At 37.7% G+C, this 12,055-nt stretch overlaps 1 protein-coding gene across 1 annotated transcript in view; it reads left to right on the top strand.

The window, feature by feature from the left end:
• The first annotated feature begins 582 nt into the window (after positions 1 to 582).
• Positions 583 to 12,055, top strand: part of URI1 (URI1 prefoldin like chaperone) — a 66,905-nt gene continuing 55,432 nt past the window's right edge. Inside the window, exon 1 of the mRNA XM_059044467.2 lies at positions 583 to 1,037. Within this exon, the coding sequence (XP_058900450.1) occupies positions 933 to 1,037 (105 nt within the window). The 5' untranslated portion in view covers positions 583 to 932. The remainder of the gene's footprint in view (positions 1,038 to 12,055) is intronic.

Here is a 12,055-nt window from a genome sequence, read left to right as displayed (position 1 = left end):
ATGATTGTTAGGGCAAGGCCAATTCCATTCATTAAGCATTAATTGGGTGCCTACTGTGTACAGAGGCTGTAGAGACAGAGGTCACAGGAGTTTTGAAATAAGAGGAAAAGTATGGGCAACGTTACCCTTGAAAAGTCTCTTAAATAGCCCATACATAGCAATATGTTAATTAAAGCACAATACCTTTATATAAGGAAAAATTGTGTGTGCAGTAATTAACACACAAATTTAATTGCATATTTTAATTCATTAAACAGGCACAGGGAAGAGTTGACTTTGCTAAAATTAAATATGCTTATGAACCAGCACTAGTGCACGAATTAAGCTCCTACTGCCTGCCAGATGCAGCGCTCAACGACTGGGGGCATTAGGGGGACACAAGGCTAAGACAGGGCTCATCTCCGTGAACGGAGCGTCGATCTTCCCTAGAATGAAAGTTTCCAAAGGGCTACAGTGCAGCTTAGCCTCCGGATACACGAGCCGCCGCCGCGCAGCTCCTGCGCCACGCGATCACCGGGGGCGTGACGAAGGGCGGAGGCTGCGTGCGCTTCCCAGCGTGCCGCGCAGGGCGGGGCTAGGGGCGGGGCCTACGGGGGAGGTGCGGAGGAGGAGCGGCCGCCACAGGACGCCTGGCTCGGCCCAGCCACCGGATCCGGGCTTTTCGCCTTCAACGGCCGGCCTGTTGCTCCGAGCCCGCGGCGGCGGGGGCGCCGGCGGCGGCGGGCGGCATGCGCGTGTGAGATGCGGCCGCGGGCAGCCCGGACGCGAGCAGCTGCCGCCGCGGTAGCAGAGAAGTGGGGCGCGGCCTCCTCAGCGCGGGGCGCGCAGTGCATGAGGGCGAGCACGCGGGCGCTGGGCAGCCGCCGGCCACGCCGCCTTCATAAACACTTGTTTAGGACTCGTTCGCCCCGCTGAGGCCCCGGCGCTCCGCCATGGAGGCCCCGCCCGACCCCGGGCCCCACGCCTCGGCCTCGGCTTCGGCCGCGGCGCCGCTGCGCGCCCCGGAGGTAGCGCGGCTCCGCGAGGAGCAGGAAAAGGTAACAGGCCGCGCTCCGTCCCGCGCTTCCGCCGGCGGTCTCGGGAGGCGCCCTCGCCCAACCGCGTCCTCGGCGCCCCGTTCCCCCTCCACGGGGCTGGGGGCTGACCCCCGCTCGCCCCCGCCGACCCTGTCCTGCCCTCGGTGGGCCGCAGGCCTTTGGTCCCGGCCTAGCTCACCCCGGACCCCGAACGGGGGAGGAGCATAGCCTCCAGGCCTGGAAAGCGTGTTGGGGAAACTTTTGTCACGTGCTTTCGTTGTCTTGTCTGGAGCACTTTGACCTTCGAAGGGAGGGGAGGGTTGGGGAAAAGAGATGCGATAATCTGTTTAACTTGTGTGTGAAAGTGAGTTTTTAATCTTAATGCGTACAGCAGTGCGTGGGAATATTCTCGGCGAAGGACAGGCTGTGAATGAATAGTTCACCTTATTTTATTTTTTTAGCCTGTTACCTCGTCGTTGGTAAAATGTATACTCTTTGTTGCTCTTTATCTGATTGCACTTAAAAGTTTTACTAGGTTTGTAATGCTAACGCTTCATGTGCAGTTTCAGCTTTGGTTTCGTATTTGTCATGACAGAATGCTATTTTATTAAATTTTAACTTCAATTATATAAATGAGTTTTAATCTACCAGTGAAGAGGAAAGAAAGTTTTGTATTTCCTAATGGGATTGTATATGAACAAGTATACCAGTCTAAGAAATACAGTGTTATTGTTTAATCTGAGATTTTTTTCCCTTTGGATTCTGTATCATTTGTTTCTCACTATCTTTGAAATTCTTATTTTGAAAGGCATCGTTTCATTTACTTAAAATGTGTCATATTGAGAGTATCATGGTTATAAAGGTTAGGAAGTTGTTTAAAAACTATAAACACTGGGAATTCCTAACTTTTTCTATTGAGCATTTCTGTATAAAAATGACTACTTACATAGGTATACAAACATACCCAGTTTAGCTAGATAAGGAACTTTTTATAGAACTTAAATCCTGGTTTGGTTGGAAATAACCTCTTAGGATGAATTGTGGGAACCTTCCCTACTTTGTCCTGGTTGTTGTAAATTATTTTGTGCGTTGGATTTCCCTTTCTGAGAGCCGTTTTTTTTTCTAATACCATATACAATGGTTGGGTTTTAAACTTGGCTTTCTTCAAGTTGGGGGTTTAAAAATTCAAGTTCGGTGCGTTTAAATTGTAAGACAGTGTTTTTTTTTTTTTTTTTTTTTTTAAGAGAAGAATAAATAAAGAAGAAAAGACAGCCCTTCATGAAACCAATTTGTTCATTTTTGGCAAAAACTATTTACATTTTTTAGTCTTTTAGAAAATGTGAAACAGACCCTCAGAAGATGGTGTTCCCATTGTATTTCTTTCTGTAGAGGAATTAACTGTCCTCCTTCATAGTATGATGTTTGCATACTGCTGACTTGATATGTTTTCTCCTATTTGGCATGTTAAAAAGAGAAATCTTTGGTTTTATTCTGATGTTAGTGTGTCTGAAATACAAAGGGTACGGTTTTGGGGTGCTCTGAACAGCTTTCTGGTATGGTATCCAGTTGCATTTGAAAACTGCCGTCTCAGTTACAGTCCTATGGGAACCTGGATGACAGTTTTCAGTAGACATTGAGTTTGGTACTTTTCTGTGCTGTGTTAATGTTATTTTGGCACATAAAATAAGTATGTGTATGTCTGTCATGGGTATGTAAAATCATTCCCAGTTCACGATGAAGTCCCGCAGTAAATGGACTAGACTGTATTTTAACGGATCTGCTTCAGTGGACAGGAGAGACCCATGAGGCCACAAAATAAACTGATTAGATAGCTATCCTTTAATTATAGTTCAGTATAGGAAAACTTTATCTAGTAAATAGTAAATAAATAAATAAATAAATAAACCAGTCAAGTTTTTGTGAGGGACTTCAGGCTTTAAAACCAACCCAGCAGCTGTGGGAGTACAGTGAGCTCTAGTAAGTGGAAGTGTTGGGACATTCTTGGAAGGAAAAGGAAAAAAAATGTCATAGGAGTTTTATAGTCTAGCAGTTAGTATTTCTTTATATAAGTCTAATTAAATGTGTTTTAGGACTTGCCTTTCCCTAACCAGGGTTCTGTGAGAGAATTAAATCCTGACGAAAATTATTTGAATGATTATTTTTTCAGTTTTCCCTAGGATGGTAGCTAGCTAGTAGGCTCTAGATACAGAGGAGAGAAGTGAATTCTTTATATGTAATGGATACCTTAGGTTCAGGGCATTATTTTCTCTGGGAACCTTAAGAATGGCTGCTAGGGAAAGTGGTTTAAATGTTGCTCATCAATTTTTTGCTTTTTAATTCAGATAAGGAGTATAACACGTTTTATCTTGGTCCCTCTCTCTGTTTTTTCCTTGTTTATCCTTTGGAGCACTGAATAACAAAGAAAAAAAATTAGTAACCTAAGGAAAAAGACAAAGGAGGGGGGCATGAAAGATCCACAACTTCAGTAAATGACAACATCTGTAGTAAATGGACAGGATCAAATATTTGAATATTTTCATTTTTGGCATTAATGCTGACATTTTCAAAAAAATAGTTTTTGGTTAAAACTTCTGTTTATTTCTTTTTTTTTTTTTTTTAATCTAGCAAAAAGACATGTACAGAAGGGTTCCCTGCAGGTTTGTTTATAATAATGAAAAAGCTAAAAATTCAACATAAGGGGATTAGTATGAGGAGATTTTATGCAGTCATTAAAAATTGTAGACCACTATGTGGTGGGTGTGGTTAGTTATGTTTATATGTATATAAATATTCACACAGTTTATATAGGAAAATGCACCACTAAATGTTTTTAAAAGCACACAATTTCACTTTGTATTTTACCTAAAAGTTAGTGAATTGAATGGGATTTTTTTTCAAGAAAGGCTATTGATAAAACCTAATTAATTTTAATGAAAGATGGGATGTTGTATCTTTAATTGCTAAATATTTTCTGCTCCTGACAAATTGCTCTTGGCTGGTTTGAACACCAGTTAGGCTGGTTTGTTTCTTATTCCAGAGCAGATAGGTACAATTTATTCAGATATCTGTTCCCCAAGTGGTTTCCTTTTCTTTATTCCTTGGAGGTGTTGTTTATTGTTAATTCTGTATCCAAAGATACAGGGACAAGAGGGAACTTGGGTCATCTTTTTATCCCCCTCTTTTCTTTTAACTAAATCTGTTTTTGCCAATAGAAGTAAAGTATTTGGTGGAAAAAATGGAATCTACTTAGAAGCCTCTCTGGCCTGATCTATGCCGTAAAAGTTAAACCTAGGACTGCAGTGGAGTGTCTTGGGCTGTTCTAGGGAAGTTTCCTCATACTAAGATCTTGTTAAATCTGGTTTTGTCTTTGAATTGCATTATTGAAATACTGGTTTCTTGGCTAAGGTGATGTTTCTATCCGAGTTTTATATCTCCAGATACTATTATCTTTAACAGAATTATTGAGATTCTCCTATATGGTATTGTGGAAAAAGTGGTATATAGTATTGTTTTCCTAGGTTTATTTTCAGGATAATGGTGACTTTGGAAAATTTATGAGGATAATATTATTTAGTTTATTATAATTATAACTGAGTGGCTCGTGTAACTTGGAATTTTGGAATAACTTATACTTTCTTGATATAGAACCTGGGGAATTAAATGTATTAAGAGTAAATATTTCAAATTTTTATAAAGCAGAACAGCTAATTTAACTTTGGTTTGCATAATTCTTATGATAAACTGCACATAGTTTAGGAAACTGTCATTCATGTACTCCATACCACAGGTATTGTTCTTCTTTCCAAGCCCAGAATCCAAGCATATAATTTTTCAGCAGATATTTATTGAGTACCTGCTACCTGCCAGATTGTACCTACTTAATGCCTTCCTCTGCTGAGGATGCAGTAGTGAACAAAAAGTCTTTGTTTTCACAGGGATCACATTCTAGTGGTAAAGATATGGAATAGGCATATTTTAAATGACAGATGGTTTGTGATAGGTAAGGAGCTGTACTAGATCATTGTTAAAGATTTTGGGTTTTATTTTTGTGAGGTGAGAAACCATTGGAATGTGTTTTGAGAATCATACTAATCTTAAATGACAAGAATCCATTTGTTATGCATGAAGGGAGGAATGATGGGAGTATGGGTTTGCATTGTATACAATACATTTTTTTGTGTGCCAGGCATTGTGATAGACGTTTACAAATTTGATGTTAGAGTCTTCATTAACCCTCTTTAGTTTTTCAGGTGAACAGTTGAGGTTGTTTCTAGTTTTTGCCCTGAACGTTCTTATGCAGTATTTGTGTCTTCAGTTTTGCTTATAATGCTTGTTTTTCAAAGTGCTTATGCCAGTTTGCATTCCTATTAGCAGTGGTGAAAGTTCCAGCTATTCCACGTCCTCATCACCACTTGGTACTGTCTGTCCTTTTCATATTTGTTAGCCATTCTAGTAATAACTAATGAATGAGGTTGATAACCTTTTCAAGTATTTATTGGCTATTTGCGTTTTTTTTGTAAAATAAAATGCTTTTTCTAAATTGAGTAGTTATAAGTAGTTTATTGAAGAATGTGTATTTGATCTTTCTAATGTAGTTCTTTTATCATTTTTAAGAAAGGCAGAGTCGTAAGAATATTTGCTTACAGACAAAGATACATTTTGTAGCTAAATGGGTTTTCAGAACTCATAACTTGTGAGTTATATTTTATTTTAAAACAGTTTATTTTGGTTGTTAGTGATTATTATCATGCCAGTCATGTGCCATGAGAAGAAACAACTTTGGTTTTAGTCTTTTATTAGTAAACATTATAATACAGTATTTCAAAGGGAGAAAATCCATATTCATTGTGTTAGGTCTCTCCAGATTGGAGTATAAGACCAGGGGAGAAGAAGGTGCACGGGGTCTAAGCTGTTATCCTAACTGTTTGATTTTATTCTCCTAATGTTGTCAGATTGGGTTTTAAAATCTTTTAGCTTGTATCATTCTTGCCTTCATCTCCAGATTAGTGAGTCTAGATCTTTTTAGTCTGTCCCGAGGCAGTTTTTCTTTCTTTCTTTCTTTCATTTTTTTTTTTTTTTTTTCCGCGGTACGCTGGCCTCTCACTGTTGTGGCCTCTCCTGTTGCGGAGGACAGGCTCCGGACGCGCAGGCTCAGCGGCCATGGCTCACGGGCCCAGCCGCTCCGCGGCACGTGGGGGGTCTTCCCAGACCGTGGCACGAACCCGTGTCCCCTGCATCGGCAGGCAGACTCTCAACCACTGCGCCACCAGGGAAGCCCCATTTTTTTTTTTTTTTTTGAAGTAGCAGCTTTTTATTTTGAAAAATTGTAAAACAACAGAAAAGTTTAAAGAATAGTTTGAGTCATCAATCCTATTTTGCGTCATTTGCCTTTTTCTTTTTCTGTATTTTCTTTTCTTTTTTTCCTTGTAGAGCCGTTTGAAAGTAAATTGCAGATATTATCATGTCCAAATACTTAAGCACATATCATTTTGGAGCAAGGTCATTCTTCTACATAATCATATCTTTTTTTTCACCCAAGAAGTGAACATTGACGCACAATAATATTATTTAGCATATTCAGATTTCCTCAGTTTTTCTAAAAGTGTTCTGTATAACATTTTTCAATCCAAGATCAAATCACAGGCTGCATTTAGCATCTTCTCTTCAATTTCCTTTCATCTGAAACAATCCCTCTACCTTATTTTGTATTTATAAAATTGGTATTTTTGAAGTTTACAACAGTTTACTTATAGAATGCCCACAATTTAGAGATGTCTGATGAATGTACTCATGAAGAAACAGAATTAAATAATCATTTTTGGCAAGAATAATATATAGTTGATGATGACTTCCTATTGCATCACAGCAGGAGACATGCAGCGTTACTTTATTCTATTATTGGTGTTGCTAATGACTTGTTTAAGATGGTACCTGTGATATCTCTTCACCTTAGGTATCTGTTCCCTTGTGTAAGGAATAAGAACTTTAAAATTACTTACTAAATACCTGAAGACATTGTAAATATCCTGTTTCCCAACAGCCCTTTACCATGGATGATCCTTGCCTGAATCAGTTATTATATTGGTGTTTGCAAATTAGTGGTTTTCTAACCATCTATGTTTATAGCTGGCATTTTTCTGTAAAGAGGAGCCCTTTTCCCCCTTTTAGTATTAGTGTAGACCCTTTTTATTTGTTTTTTAATTCAGTGTGTTATAATTTTTCATATTTCCTTTTGATGCTCGAATTGTCCTAAATTTGGCCAGTGGAAGCCCCTTCAAGCTGACTCCTGCATCCTATTTGGCATTTCTCATTATCCTTTGGTCATTACCTTTTTTTGTGGCACAAGGTGCCCCAGGCTTACCTTGTAGCTTTCTTGTCTTAGTTCTGAAATTGACTATTTCTTCAAAGAGCCCTGGTTCTTTTTAATGAGAAATGCTGAGAAACCTAGATTTGGGCCCAAGTTGTGCTCATTGCCACTGGGATATTATTGCATCAAGGCCCTTTCAGTGGACAGTGCTAAGAAATGTATTAACCTTCAGTATACCAGGAAAGATAGTCATCACCATTTACCCTCTAGGTCCAAGGGATCTTTTTACTTTTTATTTTTTAAAGTAATTTTTACAAGTAATGTACAGAAGTAAGGATAAGGGATACTGAAACCCATTTTTATTGGATATTTTAATAAGAATTTAAACACAGCAGTCTTCTTTGTATTAAGTAAAGTTTGGTGCACAAAGATCATAAGAGATTTAAGAATATTGCCACATGTCTTTTTAGAAAAATGTCCAAGTTCTTGTTGTAGACTGTTACATGAGAAGTTCTTCTTGTTGAATGACTAAGTGGGTGGGAATACCCTACTTTGTTTTTTGTTCTTAGAAGTATGTTGTTCATTTATTGATGCTTTTTTTCTCCTCCTTCAAGTCAGTCCCCTTTATTCAACATCTGCTATATTCAAATATATGTAGTTCTCTTCCTGGTTGGCATGGTCTGTTCTAGAACTTAGGGAGGTACAAAGATAAACCATTTACATAATTCCTGCTTTCAAAACTCATTTCCAGTGCTTCAGGGTTTTCCTCCCTAATCTCTGTCCTCAAGAAGCCTAAAAACTTGTAGGATTGGAAAAAAATAGAATCTAGAGATCTTTTTTCCAGCAATCTTTATTTATTATAATAAAATATGTATAAAATAAAAATTGCCATTTTAACCCAGTTTTAAGTGAGATTAATTACATTCACTGTGATGCAACCATCACTTTTACTTGAAGGTTAATGTAGGATGGACTCCCAGATGGAGAACTCTTGGCTGTCCTACCATCAGCTCTGCCTTGTTCTATGGTTATCAATTTTCCCCAGACCAAGAGTAGGCAGGTACAAGTAGTGAGCTCACAATGTTTGACTTCAACTGGTTTTTCTAAGTTATTTTGTACATTTTTCAGCAGTGAAACCAAACTGGGTCTTCAGGCTTTATTTCCATTTCTTGCAAGGGAAGAGCTTTTATACCATTGGACATGTTTTGGTTTTTCCTCAATGAGAATTTTAACCATCTTTTGTATTATTTCTACAATAATTTGTAAAGCTGTTTATTTTTAACTGCTTTTTTAAAACTTTTTGGGTCAACTTTTTTATACTGCACTTACTTGTCAAAATATAGATACATAATATTGGTAAAAATCTTTTTTTGTTTCTAATGAAACAAATTATTGAGACTCTTTTCTTTTGTAACAGGATGGAGTGAGGGTAACTTGTATTAATTAGCTAAATTAACCAAACTCTTCAGAATATTTAGATTTAGAGATCATAGAAACTACTGGTAGTCAAACTTTTTTTTTTTAAGGCAAAGAGCTTTCTTCATTAAAATAAAACCTTATTCAAAAACCCAATATGTAAAACAGATGAAAGCTAAGTTACTCTGCATTAATGAGGGAGAAGTTGTGTGTGTGCAGGGGCTGGGAGGGGGATGAGTATCACTGTTCCTTGCACCCACTTTCAGTAGCCGCCAGGAAAGTGGTCCAAGGAACTAAACTAAACTTAACTAGTGTTTTAGTCCAACTTCTGATTTCACAGATGGGGAACTGAGACCTAATGCCCAATTCTCCCCTCCCTTGAGCCCCTGGTAATCTCTAATCTACTTTCTTTCTATATGAATTTGCCAATTCTAGATATTTCGTAGATGTAGTATCATACAATACTTGTCCTTTCATGACTGGCTTAATGTTTTCAAGGTTCATCTGTGTTGTGGCATGTATTACAACTTTACTCCTTTTTATGGCTGAATAGTATTCCGTTGTATGCATATACCACATTTTGTTTATCCATTCAACTGTTGATGAACACATGGATTGTTTCCACTTTTTTACTCTTGGAATAATGTGGCTATGAATGTTGGTGTATGAGTTATCTGTTATAGTCCCTGTTTTCAGTTCTTTGGGATATATACCCAGGAGTGGAATTGCTGAGTCATAAGGTAATACTGTGTTTAACTTTTTGAGGAACTGCCAAACTTTTCCGCAGCATTGGCACAGTTTTACATTCCCACCAGCAATGTTTGAGGTTTCCAATTTCTCCATGTCCTTGTCAACACTTTCTTTTCTTTTCTTTTCTTTTTTTTTTTTTTTTGGAATAGAGCTATCCTTATAGGTGTTAACGTCATTGACCTATTGTGATTTTGATTTGCATTTCTCTAATGAAAAAGGATGTTGAGCATCTTTTCATGTGTGTGTGTGTTTTTGCTTCTTGGGGCTGTACTGGGTCTTAGTTGCAGTACATGGGATCTTCGTGGGGCATGTGGGATCTTTAGTTGTGGCATGCATACAGGATCTAGTACCGTGACCAGGGATCGAACTCCAGACCCCTGCATTGGGAGCACGGAGTCTTACCCACTGGACCACCAGGGAAGTCTCTTTTCATGTGTTTATTGGCCATTTTTGTATTTTCTTTGGAGAAATGTCTATTTAAGTCCTTTGCCTATTTTTAAATTGGGTCGTCTTTTTGTTGTTGAGTTGTAGTTCTTTATTTATTCTAGGTATTTAAACCCTTTTCAAATGTATGATTTACAAATATTTTCTCCCATACTCTATGCTGTCTTTTCACTTTAATGATAATGTCTTTTGATGCATAAAAGTTTTTTAATTTTTAATTTAATTTAATTTATTTTTTGGCTGCGTTGGGTCTTCATTGCTGTGTGCGGGCTTTCTGTAGTTGTTGTGAGTGGGGGCTACTGTTCGTTGTGGTGCGTGGGCTTCTCATTGCAGTGGCTTCTCGTTGCGGAGCACGGGTTCTAGGCGCATGGGCTTCAGTAATTGTGGCTCATGGGCTCTAGAGCGTAGGCTCAGTAGTTGTAGCACACGGATTTAGTTGCTCCACGGCATGTGGGATCTTCCCAGACCAGGGCTTGAACCTGTGTCTCCTGCATTGGCAGGCGGATTCTTAACCACTGTGCCACCAGTAAGGTCCCAAGTTTTTAAATTTTGATGAAGTCCAGTTTACCTATATTTTCTTCTTTTTGCTCCTGCTTTTGGTGTCATATGTAGGAATCCGTTGCCAAATCCAAGTTCATGAAGGTTTACACCTAAGTTTTCTTCTGAGAGTTTTATGGTTTTAGCTCTTATTTTTAGGTCGTTGATCAACTTTGAGTTAATTTTGTTTATTATTCATTGATTGTTGAGTTTTGAGAAAATTCACCTAGGATATTGTCATCTGAAGACTTATAATCTAAGATTTAATTTATATTAATATTTTCACCATCATCTGTATCTAGTTGTGCTATCCAAAATGGTGGCCACTAACTACATGTGGCTATTAAGTTTAAAATTCTAATTAAGTAAAATTTTAAAAAGTTATGTTTCTCAGTCATAATAGCCACATTTCAAGTGCTCAGTAGCCACATGTGGCCATTGGCTATTGCATTGGACAGTGTTGACTTTGAAGATTTCTATCATCAAAGGAAATTCTATTAGACAGTGCTGGTGAAGAGAGCTGCTATCTTTTTTATTCATAGTTTAATTTGTTTAACAATTGTGAAGTGTCTTTCTCTGTCACTTTTCTTCTCCTTCCCATTATGGACAGAAAATGAAAAGTTCTGAATTGTCAACTGTGTTTGAAAGCTATAATCAGACTACAAAGATGGTGTCTTCTTCAGTCTTTTACACTTTTTTGAAAGATGATGCAGTACTTTGGTCAATGCAGTAAGAAAACTGAAGAATGATTTTTTACTATTGATAGCATATTCCTTCTAGATGATTCCATGATTCCTCAATTACTTATTATGTAATTTTCTTTAAACATAGTTTGGGAAAATTGATGAGTAATCATGAAATCATTATTAGGGTGATGAAACAAGATGAGGGAAATATATAATCAGTAGGATCCTATAATATGTCTTAGGCTTATGAAGAGGTTCAATGTACTCATATATAATTGCAAGATAGAATGAGTTTTAGCCTTTTTTTTAAAGTAAGTAAATGTTCTCTTTATTCTTTGCAATATCTCAGAGAATAGAAGTCATGAAATATCAATCCTTGCAAATAGTTAGAACTGTTCAAAAACAAACTAAAAACTAAAATTGGGTTCAGTGGATCTTGATACTTTGCATTCAAATCCATTACCACAAAATTCTTCTTCAACTACCCCCATCTATATTTGAATCTCCCTTTTTCTGTAGTGAAACCTTGTTCTCAACAACATCTATATTTATTCGTTTCCTTTATTCCACAGTATGCACAAAATAGTTTTAGAATTACTACATTGATACCACTGCCAACAGCAAACCTATGAGTGAAGTTCATGATTTCATTGCAGTTCAATTTGTTCTTGCAGAATTAACCCCCTTGGGGTATGCAGTTAGGTAACGATCTCAAAAGTTCCTTGAATTATTTTTTTTTCTGTGCAGTTATATTTTGGATTTGATATACAGTTCGTATTGAATTTTAGTGTTTGCTTTTTTTTTATCAATTTGACTTTATGAGTCTGTAAAACATTTGCATTGTTTAAAATCACAACTATATCAAAAGGTATAGTGAGGTAATTCATTCCTGTCCCTGC

The sequence above is a fragment of the Kogia breviceps genome, chromosome 18 (genome assembly GCF_026419965.1).
Source record: "Kogia breviceps isolate mKogBre1 chromosome 18, mKogBre1 haplotype 1, whole genome shotgun sequence".
Lineage (NCBI taxonomy): Eukaryota > Metazoa > Chordata > Mammalia > Artiodactyla > Physeteridae > Kogia > Kogia breviceps.
Note: the sequence above shows the minus strand (reverse complement) of the source record. Positions and strands in the feature narration are given on the sequence as shown.